This window comes from Nipponia nippon, unplaced genomic scaffold (genome assembly GCF_047370975.1).
Source record: "Nipponia nippon isolate SJK-2023a ecotype South Korea unplaced genomic scaffold, ASM4737097v1 scaffold_1, whole genome shotgun sequence".
Lineage (NCBI taxonomy): Eukaryota > Metazoa > Chordata > Aves > Pelecaniformes > Threskiornithidae > Nipponia > Nipponia nippon.
The window spans coordinates 47,800,496-47,817,678 of record NW_028262290.1 but is presented as its reverse complement, the minus strand read 5'-3'; the positions used below and the strand labels follow the sequence as shown (position 1 = coordinate 47,817,678).

Genomic DNA, 17,183 nt, shown 5'->3' with positions numbered 1-17,183 from the left:
TTTGTTTAACACCTGCCTTCAAAGGACGTAACCCTCTTTATCTGCAGTAATTAATTTAACTTCACAGCAGCCTTATTTGGCGATTAAAAACTGCTCCCCTTTTCCGGATTGAGAAATTGAGGCATAAGGACATGCTTTGCTGAAGTCATACAGGAAGACTGAAAAGACTTGGAAGCGTGCTGAGGCTGAAGGCCATGCTGCCTCTCTCCCAGTGAGTAATGCAAGGTGGTTGCGTAGCATCTGAACTGAGGCTTCTGTAATTCTTCCTTTTAATGTACTGTCACGGCATGGATAGGGCACACCTGAAGCTGGCGATACAGCTGTGGTATAGTCCTAACTGACCTAAAAACACACAAGAAGCCTTCTGCAGGCTATTTATCACTTTAGGTGTAGTTCTGCATCTTCTGGCTGTACTTGCACTGTTGAAGAGGTTACTGCCACCAACTGCTGCTCGTTGCCTACTCACATCTACCGGCCTGGCTTCCTACTTCATTTCAGGGAAGAAGATAACCAGTTAATCACTTTAAACAGTAGGGTTTTTTTGCCAGCCCATGAACAGCTCAGCTAACCCTTAGCAGCCTTTAACAGAGCAGCAATGAGCACAGAGGAGCAGTAACCTCCTGAGCTAGCACGGCTACAATTACGAGAAGACATCTTACCCCAACGCCCCTCGAATCCCAGGCCTGTCCTCTCCTGGGAGATCCCTGCTCAGGAGGTTCTGCCTTTTCCACCACTGTTTTCTCCCAACCTGAAGCATGGGCAATGAATATCCCAGCCCAGGCGACTTAACTCTTATATTGGATCCATCGCTTCGAATGTGCTTCCCTTCAGTGTTTCAAATCTCCGGGTATGTAGAGGCATTCAAATTTTGCCTCCATGTGGTCTAAAAAGAAGGTATTTAGGGCAGTCATTGGCTTTTGCTCCACTGTCTCTGCTTTTGCTTAGGAAGCTACTTGCATTTTTAGCTAACAGTAATTGGGATAGATCCTGAATAAGAAAACAGAGCCAGCATCTTTCACAGAATCACAGGATGGTTCACACCGCATCCTCACCTGAAGAGAGACCTGAGCTTCACCTTCGTTTCCTGCAGTTCCCTCTCTCCCCTCCAAACCACGAGCCTGGATGGTGGCGTGGGCATTGCCTCTTGCTGCCGATCACTGGCAGATACAAGCAGCGGCTCCTGTGGATGTCTGAAGCCTAAACAGTTTTGAAATGGAGGCTGAAGGCATAGGTGAACCACAGGTCTCAAGAATCTCCCCACCTAGTGATCTCCTCTGAACATCGAGCTACGGTAGAGACGGCTGCAGTCCCACGGAGACAGGGAAAATGAAGATGAAGGACCCATTTCTCCTCAGCCCTTGTCCCACATCTTTGATATGGGGTGAGAGACCAGGCCTAGCCCCAATCTTTGTTTTATTATGAACTAATATGATCTTATGATGAATATATTCTGGAAAAATATAATCTCTACAAATCCATTTGTTTTTAAAGTATTGACAGCATTTTGTTTGTTGTTTACCTGCCAAGAGTTATGTTCAAGGGAGGTCAATGCTAGATATGCTTAACAGGTCCCAAAGTCTTCTCTACCCGGAGAAATTTGTTGGCATTACTGTTTCACTGTAACAATATTCTTCGAATTCCTTACTCTGGAAGAAAAGCGCAGTCATACTGCTGAATTAGGATGTTTGTCAGGATCATTCAGGAGGCTGAAATCCTGGCCCAAACATTACTAATACCACTGAAACTACAGCATAAAATCACCGCTGGTATCGGTCGAATCTAGAAATAAACGGAAAACAGAGCAGGAACGGTTTCCCTAGTGCCTTCTTTGTGAAGAAGGTGGTCGTAAAGGCTTTCCGTCGATGCTGGGCCTGGGCCGGGGGTCGGCGCGGGGGCCCCGGGGCCGGAGCCCCGACTCCGGGGCCCCCGCGCCGACCCCCGGCCTCGACGGGCACCGCGGCGCCCCCTAGCGGTAGGCGGAGCGGGGGAAGCCTCCCGGGCAGGGCGGAGAGAGGGGAGGCCGCCCCGCTGTGTCACAGCAGCCCCGCCGGGCCGGGGAGGCGATCGCCATGGAAACCCAGGCCCCGGTCCCGCCCCTGCCCACCCCCGGGAGAGCGGCGGCGGGGCCTGGGTGTCGCCGGGAGGCCGGCCGGAGCTGCGGCTGGGCCGCTGGCAGGCGGCAGCCGCCGCCGCGGTGACTCCTTCCCCGGGCACCGCCAGGTAGAGCGCGGGGCGGGGGCGCTTCCTGGGCCGGGGAGGGAGGGAGAAGGGAGGGAGAGGCGGGGCGTGCGGCGCGCAGGCCGGGCCCGCTCCCCCAGCCGCCTCAGCCGCAGCCCGGCCTCCCACCTGGTGCCAGGTGCCCACCCGCCATCTTCTCCCGGACCCCCGGCGCCCTCCGCCCCGCGCCGTGTCCCGTCCCGCCGCCCCGGGGGCTGTGGGACGGCGGCGCCTCCGCGGGAGCGGAGCTGAGCTCAGCTCGCCAGGGCGGGGCTTGTTTCTCGTCCCCGATCCGCACGGAGAGGCCCTGACGTGTTGCCATGGCCGATGGAGCCGCGGCGGCGGCGGCGGCGGCGGCGGCAGCAGCAGCAGCAGCAGCAGCAGCAGCGTGCTTCAGCGAGGATGATTTTTACTGTCCCGTCTGCCAGGAGGTGTTCAAAACGCCTGTGAGGACCGCGAACTGCCAGCACGTGTGGGTATCCCCCCCTCCCGCCTCCCCTTCGCCAGCCTTTTCCTCGCCGCCGCCCGTTCGCTGCCTTTCACCGCTCTGCCCCCCGCGCCCCAGCGCACGGACCCGCGGCCTGGAGGCGCGGCGGGACCCGCGGAGCTCCTTACCCCGCGCCGCCGCCGAGCGCTGGCTTTGAGGCTGGCGTGCGAAGGGCTGCCCCAGCCTGCCCTCGCCTCTTTCTTTTGTAGCGAAGGAGGAGCGGTCAGTCGGGAAAGCCGCCTCTTGAAGCAAGCCCCCGGTGCTTCAGGTCGGTGGTGGCCGAGTTTCACAGGCGATGAAAACATCTTGCACGTCTAAGCTAACTCGCCTTTTTACCTTTATAGTTTCCCGTTCGTTTTCAAACGAGGACCATAGCGTAGTTGTTCTCTCTTTTCAGTTCATCTGTTCCTGGTGGAAAAGTGTGCGTTTTTCAGAGGAACGTTTAATTACCAAGTACCACTTTGTAGAAAAGCAAAATAGCTTTGGCAGTCGGTACACGAGGAAAAGAGAGGAGAACTGGAAAAGCTGGTGAACTGAAATCTTTGGAAACGCGTGCTAAATGAAGCTTTGCAGTATTTTTGGCTCCGCTTAACAGGAGTTACTCTGATAAGATTTTCCAATATCGTGTGCCTGCTGCACCATTTGATATCTCATTAATGATCAATCTGGTGTACAGCTCAGGAATACTAGTCAGTAAATAGTAGGATCTTTACCTCAAGTGCATTGCCAAGTTCCCCTAATTTCCATATACTTCTTTGTAAGCACCATTATTTCATTTTGCTTATATTTATAAAGATTTGTATTCAGTAGACTATTACTTTGATATGTATCTTTTTTTCCTAATAGTCACCCAGCTCTCTTCAAGGACAAAGTGTCTAACTCTCTTCACTTTGCTAACCTGTGTTTGTGGTAACTTTTTAATTCAGGTTTTGCAGGAAGTGCTTCTTGACAGCTATCAGAGAAAGTGGAACACATTGTCCTCTCTGCCGGGGGAGCGTGACTAAAAAAGAAAGAACGTATCCCAAAAGGGCTTTAGATGTTGAAAACAGCATGAAGAAAGCTTCTGGGGGCTGTAGATGCTGTGAGAAGCAGGTAGAGTAAAACTTTACAAAAAGTTGGATAATTTTTTCTTATTTTTGCCAGACACACTTTTACTGTGTCTGTTGTTTTTGTCTTGGAGCTAAAGAGCCTATAGCAGTTTGAACTTAGCTTTGTATGGCTTGTGCATATACTAGGCATGCAGTGCCTGCTAGGTATGCCTAACAGGTGTAAACTGAAAGGGGATCTTGTATTGTCTACAAGGACTTTTTAAGTGGAGTGCCAGTTTTTCCCCAAAACAATGCGAAAACTGAATATAGCTATAAAACTGGCAAAAGAAAAGTTAGACAACTGAAAATTAAAGTTGCAGATATATGGAAAACCTCAGAAACTTTCACTATGGAAATGAAAGTGCTTAGAACTACTGTAAAATTTAATTTTAAACCAAAAAATATGGGTTGATTACTCTCAGTGTACATACAATCATATGTAATTTCACCCTGCCCTATCAGTCTGTTTACATTCCCTTTGTTCCCTTTGTAAAGTGGTCATTATTTTCAGAACATTGGGTAAAATCTTGACCCCCACTGAAATCAAGAGTAATCTCTCTTCTGATATAAATGGATGCAGGATTTCAGCCACACATTTTGTTTGCATCAAATCCAGGTAGTTGTCTTCACATTTGTTTCGTTTCACTTGGGACTTAGTTCTGCCAATGTGAAGATTAGCACTAAGCTGAGCTGCTTGCTTTGTTCCACATGATGCATGAGGTTGAGAAGCTAGGAGAAAGAAACAATAACAAGCTGGTAAACTGGAAGGAAGAACCAAACAGATCCCCAGAAGAACTTTAATGGAATTTAGGCACAGATGCATGAGATGTGATCTTGTTCAGCCTCTAAACCTGTAAGCACTTTCTGACAGTGCTGTTGGACCTGAAATTCTGATTTAGGGCATGTCCAGCATAGCTTTCTTCTAACAAATCTAAGCAACTCCTTGTCTTGCCTTACATTTAAGCTGGATAGGCAGCCTGAAGTTGGTGTTCATTCACTTTTTTTTCTTCTTTATTCTCAAAGAGAAAAGTTATGTATTCTCAGAACACATCTAATGCAAAAAGATTTTGCTCTGCACAAGGTAACAGCAGGCCAGAGAAGACTGAAGGAATGCTTATCCCATCCTCATGGCCTGTCTCTGTCATAGCTCATCAGTCACTGATCCTGGATTTGGGAGGCGTAGTTCCTGTGACTTTGTTTCGGTTAAATGGAGTTTACTTGCATCTTTCACCCCTGAGAGAGCTTTCTCAGTTGCCTGGCTGTTGGGGGTTTGGGGAGTGGGAATGTTCTCTGGTCTCACAGAGTGACAGAGGCTCTATGGAAAAAGGAATATAAGATCTCCTGTTGGGGAAGAAAGTGTTCGTGCTGAGAGGGGAGACACAAGTTCTGGTTTCTGCTGCATATGATATCTATACAGTTCCTGCATGTGTTGCTTTCTGTTGGCAGAATTATCTCCTCCTTCTGTCCCTGGATTGTTTAGTATAATTTCAATAATTTGACATCCCTGGATCGTTTAGTATAATTTCAACAATTTGGCATTTCATTTACAGGTTAGGTTTTCATGGATGAGACAGCATTATAAAACATGTAAGAAGTATCAGGATGAATATGGTGTTTCTTCTATTATTCCAAACTTACAGATTTCCCAAGATTCAACAGGGAACAGGTAATCAGGGTGTTTTATGTCTAACAATGCATCTCCTTCTTTTTGGTCTCTCACCCCCCCACCTCCCCACAAAGGAAAGTTGTTGTTGTTTTGTTTTGTTTCTTTTTCCCCAGGGCATGCCTTCTTTTTGCAATAATTATTGTCCATAGTTTTGTGCTTCAACAAAATCACAGTTTTTCCAGGTCTTTTTCTTCGCTCTTAGCATACAGAAGAAAACCGTTCTACATGATGGTTTGCAATGTCTTCTAGGGGCTCTCCTAAAAAGTGTATAGTATTTGTAGCTTGCTTTCTTTGCCTTGACAGCATTTGAGCAGCTTACTTTGTAACAGATTTCATAATATTTAGCCCTAGGGAAGTTTCCTTCTCTTTTTATTCCCCCTCCCCTTTCCTAAGTCTGTTCTAGTGGGTATCCTGTTTCAAAACATTACTGTGCAAGCTTTTGCTTTCTGGTTGAATTTATTTTGAACTGATCTCTTAAGAAATGTGTAAGGAACTCCAGTATGTTACCCACCATAAAATACAAACGCCACTTACCATTTGTTTCCAGGCAGTAAAGCTGAAGAACTTTTCTTTTTCATACCTTCTGACTGATGTATTTGGTTTGGTTGGGGATTGTTGCTTATTTTTTAAGACCTTTTTTTACGTATTAGTTTCACAGGGCTTTATTATATATAGCCTGTCCTTTATTTACGTTGTTTTGACATCTATTTTCTATTTTTAGCAGTCTGAACTTCTCTGTGTTTGGTTTTCAACCCATCAGTATATTGAAAGCAGAAGTTTAAGCTGTTACCAGAACTAGTTGCAGCAATGTTACACCAAAGTGTCTAGATATTGTTATGTAATTATTTATTGACTATGCCACAGTATACCTGTGCTTATATTATCACAGAAGTATAAAAAAGGTACTGTCACCAGATTTGTGACTGTAAATATTCATGTTCTTAGGATGATCAGCATGTCTAAGCAGTCTCTTCTGGCTTAGCTAGAGGTGCATATATGGTCAAATTTATTTTCTAAAATGGTCCTGTTTGTCACTCTTACTTTAGCAAATAGTTTATTTTGTGCACAGCATAAGGAAGTTTATCTTGCTGTAGTTGAGAGTTGTAAATTATTTGTGTAAACACGTGGCAGTTAAATGCCTATTTACATAGTCCTAAATCAAAAAACTTAGGAAGTGCAACCTGTCTCGTATTCACATAGTTTATAATGCCTTTTGAGCTACTTAGCTGTAATCTCCATTACCATTCTTGTTGACTAAATGTCTGTTGTATTATATACCACTTTCCTATAAAACTGTGTAGTATTCCACTAAGGGTCACCATGGTAACTAAATACTGAGTCATACCATGATCCAAAGGAAAAGTTGAGAGAGTTAAATATGTGCCATTATATGTTTTGCCTTGAAATTCATGGGACTCTAATGGATTTCCCCCACCCCTGTTTCTGTTAAACTTTTGAAAATTTTGATAGTGGAGTAAATAATCTCAATTTTCTTTTTTTTTTTTCTTGACTTCATTTAAAGTAGCAGGAGTGATGCAATATCTGATAATGGCGAGATGGCTAATAATCAAATACTTCAAGGAGAAACAAGGTAGGCTGCTTGTTTTTCTACAGTTATTATTAAAATAGATCCAGACAGTCATAGTACAAGCTTCTACTAACTTCAAAAAAACCCCACACAAACACCTACAAAAAGTTGTATTAAAAAAACCCTGTAGTTTCTTCTACAGTTGCGTCTATCCATTAGAATTTGTTTTTTTCAGTACTTTCCTGAAGGATTTGCACTAAAAGATGTTACCAGTAAGTAAGAACAGGTTGCAGCTGCAATTGCAACAAAAGAATTTTCTAAAGTCCAGGTCTCAGAAGAATGCATTTAGGGGTACAAATAATAAATGTGCTTTAAAATCACAATTTGGAAGTAGCACTGGAACTCCATTAGATACGCTACTATGTCAGTGAGGGTGGGGTTTTTTGGTTGTTATCAAAATAAGGGAAAACAATGACAACATAACAGATTAATTAAGCTTTCTGTAACACTACTTCTAAAACTCTCTTTTCTGTTTAATACTGTGTATTTCTGTTTACAGTGGACACCCAACCTTCAAATGCCCCCTGTGTCAGGAAGCCAATTTTACCAGACAACGCTTGCTGGATCACTGTAATAATAGACATCTTTATCAGATAGTTCCTGTAGTAAGTAGAGTTGCTTATGTATGCTTCTTAAGCTACTTCCATTATAATTATGTGAACAATTTTAAATGTGCAGTAGCTACTCTATATCTGTAAAGATCACTGTGGTCTGCGAAAGACAATATACTTAATGCAGTGCATTTAACTTGAGGAGTGACTTTCATTTGAAAGTGCTTCTCGTCCAGCTTGTGTCGGTTCTAAGGCATTTCTGACTTAGCTGTCTCATTTATCTTGCTGTGAAACAAACTCAGTTTTTGAGCCTGACACTTAGTCTTCTTCATTTAGTAATCCAGATCTGTTTCTATAGAATCCCATTTGTAACGTAACTATTGTTTCATGTGAAACCTACAGTTACTTGAAAAGTATTCTAAGGTAATCAAAGGGAGTGAAGGAGAAAAATCTGTTTGATTTTATATTCTTTTCATCTGTATAGGGTGTGTTATTTTTTCTTTCTGCTTACTTGATCATCTCAATTGTATGAAAATCCTCCTAAACAATAAGTAGGATGCAGTAATCACTTTCTTTTCTAAATTTTAAACAACAGAAATTGACAAAAAGAGTGCCAGACAGGCATGATAATCCCCCACTCCTAAGAGAAACCCTTAAGAAATTTGGCAAGTTGAAACGTAATTTTTGAATGTTGCACAATTGAGGGAAATAACACTTAGAACTATGATTTTATGTGAACATCTCTACTGTATTTTGGTAGTGGATGAGTAATGGACTAGTTATTCCTGTAGAACATGTCTTTAATGCATTCTGTATTACCAATAACTTTTTTTTTAATTCTCTCTCTTTCCCCTTCCCCTCCAAATTCAGATCTGTCCTATTTGTGTATCTCTTCCTTGGGCAGATACTAACCAGGTTACTAGAAATCTTGTTAGTCATCTAAATCTAAGACACCGGTTTGACTACGGAGAATTTGTGGTAAGCTTTTTCTTCTTTGATGTGTAGGGGTATAAATGGTAACTTTTTTCTATAAATAAAAATGCCAAATAAAAAATTTGTACCAAACTTGTTTGTGCTCTGGACATGCTATGTTCCTGCTCTGTGCAGAACTCAGAAGTAGGACTGTCTGTTCTTAAACTTTCCATTATCAACATGAAGTGCTACCGGGAATAGGTGTTGTCAACAGTTAAGCTCTGCTCCAAACTAATGACTTAAGTCTTCAGCTTAATGTTCTCAATCTGAACTATTTGTTCCTCCAGAACAGTTTATTACTGCTGCTTCTGCGGGAAATAAAATAGATTCTACTCCATTTTATTGACATTTTTGACCTTTCATGGCAGAAATGGCTAAATCATGATTCTCAGGACTCAAGGTGCAGCTTGACTAGCTGGTATTGCTGCTACAGCCTCTCTTCCAGTATGCTGTGAGAGAGGCTGCAATGAAGAGATGTGTCATTAAATCATTCCGGTTGCCTTCTTTCAGGCTCACTTTGAATAAATGACCTCAGAGTAGATGCAGAACTACATACACAGGTGTAGTCAGTGAGTGGATCATAAGTCAAGCCAACCAGTTGAGTTCTGCATGTGGGATCAGAGAGCGGGAGAGCTTGTGCTGTAGTTTCTACAGAGTTTGACAGGCTGTGGGATGCACTGCTTGAGCTTTGTGTGGGATGAGTGTAGTGTTTGAGACATAGGCAGCCTCACTGGTTAAAGATGGCAAAGACGATGCATATTCTTTGTGTTGACTAATCTGCGATGAACGCATGAAGAGCTAAGAGATTGATACAGGGGACTGGGCTCTTCAACATGAGTGTATCTTGCATGTTTGAGGATGTAAAACTGGTGATTGGAATTCTCATTTGGGTAGGCTGCCAGAATTGCACTAAAAAGGTGTATTGCTCTGCCATACTAACAACTTGGAAGATAGCTCTTCAAAAGTAGCAGGGTTAACCAGGAAGACAGCTCTTTAAAAGTAGCAGGGTTAACCACCCATCTTTTGTGGTATGTGTTTGCTTTCTCCTTTTAAGCAGTATATTTTCAAAATCTATGATTACTGTTGTCTGGGGATCACATTTTGTTTTTATTAATGGAGAATGTTATGGCTGGTTGGAAACCCTGTTATAAGAATTGTGTGGCACAGTCAGCTTTCCTGAGCCGGCTATTCTGTAATATAGTTGAGCCAGGGAGAGAAGATGAACCCTTCTGCTTAATGAGCCTTGTCCCACTCATCTGATTCTTCTCCTGTCTCATGTATCTCTTGGTACTTGGTTAAATAAAAGATAGTGTGCAACATAAACAATCATCTAGTACACATGAAGATGGAGAATCTTCATCTAGGTGCCAATTCCTATGTAAAAATGTGGAAAGTGAATGATTAAACTAAGGACTATGGTAGATCTTGAGTATTTGTCCATTTTGATGATGTTTTCATTTTGTTTAGAATCTTCAGCTTGATGAAGAAGCCCAATACCAAAATGCAGTTCAAGAATCCTGTCATGTGAACTTTTAAAGTATAGTCCCCCCTTCATCCTACTGATTATCTGAGAGAAAAATTACATTAATTCTGTTGGTGATCTGAAGTGTATATTAATAAACATGGTATTCAGTAACCACTTTTCAGGCTTAACTTTTCCACGCTCATAAAGACTTTTCATAAATGATTTTGCTGAAACTCAAACTTGACATCTTCACTCAGATCTGTCCCTGTGGAATTAGGGACCTTTTTGGAACTTCTAACTGTTTTCTTGATTTTCTCTAACTTTTACCACTCTGTTAATTACATGGTTTCTTTTATTAATGTCAGATATTTTAATTCATCAAAACCAACTTTGAAAGTATCTTCAGGAAGACATGCAAAGATGCTCTATTACACTGATGAATTTCTTTAAGTTCAGCTGTCATCTGCTAAGATATCTGAGATGATAATTTTTTTTTATCCAAAGTTTTATTTGATGTTGTGATTTGTTTTTTTACCATTACTATGTGAAGGAAAACAAGAACAACTTAAGAAATAAAAAAATTCATTTTTATAGCTCAACAATGCAGAGCAGGTTTTTTCTTACCTTTCATTGAGAAAGAATGATGCCATTGCCTAGGAATAATTACACCTATTTTTTCCCCTTTTGGAGCTTAACTGAAATAGGATGCTTGCTTACTAAAGTGATGGGTGAGGAGTTTTCCCTGTACTCCCAGCTACTAAGGAAGATGACATACTTTCTGAGCAATTCAAGATCACGTGCAAAAGGCATACTTTTTTGGTATATGACTGACCAGTTAGTTTTTCATTTCGTTGAAGCTTTTTAAGAACCTCTGTTGTTAAATTTGGAATTCAAGTTTTGGTCTGTTCTGTCTTTCGTGGAAGGCTGTGTAACTAGAGAACTAATTGGCTTCAGACCTACCAACACTCAGAAATGAACTTGTTTATTTTGGTAAGACTGTTTAAAACTTGGACATCTCCTGCATACAAAGGCTTTGAAAAAACAGTAGAAAAGAAACACTTGCTCTAAAATATTTACCAACATATTTTAAGAGTTCCTATTCTAGATTTCTACATTCCCAGCAAGACCATCATTAAAGTCAGAGAAAATGGAGCAATAATACAATTTTGAATTTAAATAGAAAAGCCATTTGTAAAAGAACTTTAAGGTCTTTTATTTAATACTAATGAGGAGAAGGGAAAAGCAAGCTGCACAGCTTATATTTGGTAGGTTTAAATAGAGGCTGTTCTGAATGTATACCTTTTAGGACTGACTCTTCATCCTGTGTCACCATAGCCCATTGTCAAACTACTGTTTTTAATGGGTATTGTATATGTGGTGGTGAACATCCCCAGTAATTTTCCTAGTCTAGTTGGTGATTTATGTGTAATAATATCAGTTGTGCAGCCAAAGTACAATCTGCTTCTTGTGCCCTGGCTCCCATTTGCTCTTCAAATAGAGGTTTTGAATAAATACTGAGATATTTCATATTCCAAAACTGGTAAGGTTGAAATGCCTCATTCTGCTATGTAACGGGTTTCAGAACTGAATCTTAGTTCTAATATATTGAGTATTGGAACTAAAACACTATACATTGTAACTTGACATTTCTATCTTCTGGTTTTTAAGCATAAAACATTACTGAAGGCATAGCTGGCTAAAATACAGAGAAAGTTGGCTTTTTCAGAACTGTGTAACAGTTATATCATTTTTATAACAACATGTCTTGCATTTTGTTACTGGCTTAATACAGTATTTTGGCAGCAGGCCACGCTTTGATCTTGTATTCCCAACTTCCCTGTTTGCCCCCAATACTGTTGTCTGCGTATTCTCACTCGTCTGTCAACTCTAGTGCTTGTGTGACCACATACCGATTTGGAGTGGTTCACTGATCCAACTGAAAAGGTTGGTTGGATTTTCTACTTTCTCTTTTCCTCTGTAAAGCTGACTATGAAATAGTGCCCTTTGACAGAAAGGAATTTCAAGGTAGCCTGATGCTAAATTTTAGCTTTTTAAAATAAAAATGCATACCGTGGTGATTTTATTACTTCATACATTTCCTAAGGAATTTAATAGTTATGTGTAAGTTTAGTTAACTTTTTTAGATTCAATAAAATATTTATATGATCTGGCAATAAATGCCTACAGCCAATACAGATTCAGAATGCCTCATGGACACTGGAACTAGTTATTTCTATTACTTGAACATATCTTGAGAATTGCAAATGGAATTACATCTGTTTTAAAACTCTGGGAAACAAATTTTTCTACAGCAATAATTAGTTGTCACTTGATGCATAGTTGCTGAGCATTTTAGTCATGTTTAAATGTTGAGAGACTTGAATACACATTTTAAAGCAACAAATGTGTACAAATGCAATGTAAAAACTTGCAAAATGTTTATCCTCTTTATTTGCATATGTTAAAATCTGTATTGGCAGGCACTGCCTTGCTTAAGATTTTGTACTTTTAATATGAAGAGATTGCATCCAATACATTCACTAGGTTAAGCGTTTAATGAAAATGAAACAATCTATTTAAATATGCTGCTGCTGGTCATGGCCTTTCTCACTGAAACTCAGACATACACAAAAAGCTGTGTATTTGTGATGGGTGATGCTTGTACTCAAAACATGCAATCTTTATTAGTAGATTGCTGTTTAACAATGTTTTCATGTTCACGTTGCATTGTGTATGGTTTCAATATGGTATGTTATGTTTGAATTGTACCTTCTATTTTTTCTCCTATTAAAGTATTTTATTTTCTGTTTGTCTCTTTGTTGCATAATAAAGATGATCAGTCCCCTTGATGCTACTTCTTCCTTTCCAGATGCTTTCTAATCTTAAGTGCATGGTCAGTTGTATGCCTTCATTCACTCATTAAATGATTAGAATACCTGTATGCTGCTGGAACCGATGAGTTGCGGCTCATGATCCTCTCATGAGCAGACAAGTTACCTTATATCACATCTTAAGATCTTCCCATGAGCAGAAAAGATGATAGGTTGGACAAAAGTCATTCATGCTTCTTTTCTGCCTCCCATGTTCATATGTTGCTGTCCCACGTGATTTTAGTATAGAAATAACCTCCTAAAAGGAGAGGGAAAGAGGTATGTAACACTTGGGGCCAATAGCAAAACCTTATTATTTAACGGTAGATTTACGAAGAAGAGATAATGTTTTTCTGAGGAAAGAATTGTCAATGAGTTTGGGCTGGTTGCAGTATTGGACCAGCAAGGTGGCATCTAGATGATTTATCCGTCTGCCCTGTATTTCTGAGCTGAAAAACCCTGTGGTTATTTTTTGTGCTTTTACTTTCGAAGGACATACAGATGATAATACAGCTATGAAATTGAGTTAATGTCTTATTTTGAATGCTAGAGATATAGCAAAAATACGTGAATTTACTTTTTATTAGTTTATTGTTCTTTCCTCTTAGAATGTAGTTTTCTGAGCTCTAAATGGATTATTGTATCTCGTAAATCTGGTTATAAGCCCTTTGTTAGAGGTTGCATTTAATTTTCTTTTACTATAGCAATTCATATTTCATTATTTAGAGAGAATGCAGTCAATGTGCTTAATTCTCATTGGCATTATGTTGGTTATAGGACATGTGAGCTCTGCAGAACTCCTCTTTGTCCTGCTCCAGTCCTAAGCCAGGGCTTCATTCCCAGGGGGAGAGAGGGACTTTGTGCACGCAGGTCGTCTTCTGACCGGTAGTCAGGGCTAGAAGGTTTTCTGTATTTGGGAAGCATTCCTGTGTCCCTCTTTTTAGATGGGGCTTTTGAGTCTGGTGAGATTTGAACACGTGAGTGTCTGGGAGGACTCTGCTATAAAAAAGTACACCTAGTGTATTTTTTACATCTTTTGTTTTATGCTGAGACAGACAGACTAATTCACAGATGCTCTTAAGAGATGTGAACTTTGCAATGTCTTGTTAACACCGTGCTGTTTGTGAAATGACTGCCGAACATGGCAGCCAAGGTTGTTTTATTGCAGGCAAGCAGAGCTACAAGAATATCTGACAAAAGTATCTTCAGGGTTCTTTTAGATTTGGAGAAACCAGCAATGAAAGGACACAAACACTACGTAGCCTGTTCTCAGTACAGTGTGCATTTAAACTTGCTCTAGCTATCACGTTTCTGTTGTGTCCCGTTGCGGGTATGTTTGAAAGCACATAGGAGACAAAATTCAGAGCCTCTACTATGAGAAGGCTTTTCAATAATGTTAAAATTGCCATATCCCAGTGAATTGCCAGACTCTCACTCGGGTTAAAATGTGGACTTTTTTTTCCCCTCATGAGTAAAGGGGGTCTGTACTGTTTCTTTCTCTCTTCAAACTGTAGATCTGCTTTGGGAAGGACCAGTTTTCACCTCTTAATTTTCCAGCCCTAACCAGCCTTATTCTATCTGCAACATTTTCTTCCCCCTCCCCAGTCATATATCTCTGTTTTTGTGGACATGATCAGGAAAGAGCTAGGAAAGTAAATTTTACGGTTATTCCCTCACCACCTCCCAAGCTGTTAGGAAATTGAAAAAAGGGAAAAAGTCATCACTGCCAAATGCATTCTGTGGAAAGCATCTAATTCCATTTTAAATCTTTGCCTTAAATCCTCTGTATACATTTAGGATGCATTTCTCAGCTCCATGAAGCTGCAGGTCATTTCCCAGGGCTTAGTGACAGAATATTGTTTTTATGAACTTGTTTAAGCTTATGAGGACGCTTAGTCACTGAGAAAAGCGTTCCTCTCTATTACTTCATAGCCTTTCTCTACTCTTGTGTTTCTGTCTCTCTTTTTTCCTCTGTGTGTATTTCCCTACAGCAATTCTCATAAGTTCACCCTGTCTGTTTCCCTCCCACTCCCCTTTCTGTCTTTTAAAGTAATCAGCAATTAAATAGCTAAGATTATATTACTTGGCTACTAAGTGTTGTCTCATATTCTGTATGTTTTATACGCTCCTCTGGCTGTGCCCTCAATATCTTGGAGCTGATGTGGGCCTCGGGGGTAAATAGAGTAACTAAGAAACTTAGCATTAATAATTTCCAGAGTTTGCCTGCCATGTTTACTTCTATGGCTGGAGGAGTTTATATTTCTCAGAATGTGTTTGCAGTTTGAAAGAATCTGAACATCTTACCAGTCAGAATTTTTTTTTCTTTTTTTGAATGCTAGAAGCATTTACTTTGTTGTTTTCTTTGGGGAGAGGGATTTTTTTTGGATTGGAGAGACCAGGATGATGTTTAAAATGAAAAATCTCTCAGGCAGACCTGCTCTTTAACAGTAATAGGCACTTGTTTTTTAGAAAGCCTTGTATTAGGTTCTCTGTTTTTGAGGGTAGGGACAGAAGACAGTAGGAAGATGGTGGCTTTTTTCTCCAGGGTGATGGTTGTGGCAGTAGTGTCACAGAAGGTGTGATTTATGTGCCAGCTCAGTTATGAGACTGTTCAAACTTCAGTAGTTTCTCTTGTGAATTTTTCTTCTTTCATAATTCAAACCACAAGAGGGCACTGAATATTTTGGGGTTTCTCTAAATTAGTATTTAAGGATGCTAATTCACTAAGCAGTTGTACTTTGAGACACTTAGATATGGGATTTCTATCCAGATGTTTCATAAAACGTAATAAATCTTGTATATGTTTTAGGGGTTAAGAGACTGACTGGGGTCATTCCAATCTACAGAAAGAATATTTCTAACTTGCTTTAAAACCTCAAACTTACAGATTTACTTGTATGCTTTATCATCTGTGGCAAGTAAGCTGTGTTCCCCCAGGACTCCCCTCTGGGAAGAACTGCGTGCTCCCCAGTTCACGAGTGAACGTAAAATGTGACATGTTCATGCAAACTCCATTTACTGGCAAGACCTTTCCTTCCCCAAGCGCGTTTTTCAGAGGTCAGCCCTCGAAGTGAAGCGTTGTAGTGCACAGCGGAGTCACACGGGGGCATCTGAGGACTGTTGCATTCTGTGATAGCGGGCAATGGGGTTACTGCTGATTTTTGACTTCTTGCTTTCTGAAACTGCACACTTGTCAACGGCCTCGCTAATTCCATCTGCTGCGGTGAGGAGGTCCGCCAGGTGCCAAGTACAGGTACGCTTCATTATCCCTTCGTATTACTTAGGTCTTCTAAGTTGTCCTCTGGCAGCACACACAATAGTTTGGGGTTGCTACAGGCCTCTGGAATGAAGAGAGAAATTCCCCCAGCTAAGGCTCATGCTCTATCATCTGAGAGAGAACCAAGTATCCCTGGAGTATGCTTCTGTAGTGGCATGATACTTAGTGGCCAGCTACAGCCCCTTTAGTAGCCACATATCAGTCACAGTTTGTTTCACACTGTAATCTGGCTCATATTTACCATAAAATATGTTTGTGTAAAAACATGTCAGACATGATTCAGATTCCTGTGGAAGGGGGAGGGATGTAATCCTGTAAGAGTAATTATTTATGGAACATTGTTTTCTCACACCAAATAAAAGATAATGGTTAAAGTACCTGTCTGAAGTGGCAGTGGGCAGTAAGGGATGCAGTGTTACACACCCAAACTTCTGCTGTTTGCTTTTTAACCTTGCTTTTTAATTTACCTGTAGCTAAGCAGTGGGAGGAAACTGAAGGTCTGCTTAATTTTCTTGATAACTCTTAATCAAAGCAAACATGTCTTGTTTGCTCCTCTGCCAGAGGAAGGAACACTTGTATTTGATATCTGTTGTAATTTTCACATTCTTACCTTATATTCCGTATGACTCCTGCTAGGTTTGTAAACACTGGAGTTTCCTAACTTGAAACATTTAAGTGTTCAACTCGAAACATTTTGGGTTTGATTGAGAGTCTCTTATCTTGCAGGTTTATCTGACAGCTGTTATCTTCATTGGTGCTTTTGCCTCATCAGCTGAGGAGATACTATTGCAGTGTTATCTCCATTTGGGAGATTAACTGAAAAAGTGAAACTAATTTGTTCAAGATAATGCAGGAAGCTTGAGACAGCGCAAGGAACAATATGCTGAGCATGACAGACCATTTGAATATCCTCCTACTCTTTAACATTTGGTCTATAAGCACTGCTAAGTGAGCTACATAATGCTCTACAAGCTAGCACTTCTCAAGATTATTGAATGAACT

The 17,183-nt window shown here is 40.9% G+C and overlaps 1 protein-coding gene across 4 annotated transcripts; it reads left to right on the top strand.

The window, feature by feature from the left end:
- Positions 1-2,099: 2,099 nt before the first annotated feature.
- On the top strand, positions 2,100-12,839 carry RNF138 (ring finger protein 138). Of its 4 annotated transcripts, XM_087754242.1 has the most exons (8): positions 2,100-2,220; positions 2,357-2,689; positions 3,631-3,796; positions 5,343-5,458; positions 6,981-7,049; positions 7,546-7,651; positions 8,468-8,575; positions 10,037-12,839. In XM_087754242.1, exons 2-8 carry the CDS (start codon positions 2,538-2,540, stop codon positions 10,103-10,105), a joined length of 786 nt encoding a protein of 261 aa, XP_087610368.1. In that variant the 5' UTR covers positions 2,100-2,220; positions 2,357-2,537; the 3' UTR covers positions 10,106-12,839. The 4 variants fall into 4 exon arrangements, with proteins under 4 accessions (XP_087610368.1, XP_087610386.1, XP_087610377.1 ...); XM_087754260.1 differs by lacking the exon at positions 2,100-2,220 and having other exon boundaries at positions 2,228-2,689; positions 8,502-8,575; XM_087754251.1 differs by lacking the exon at positions 2,100-2,220 and having other exon boundaries at positions 2,229-2,689; positions 6,984-7,049.
- The last annotated feature ends 4,344 nt before the right edge of the window (positions 12,840-17,183 follow it).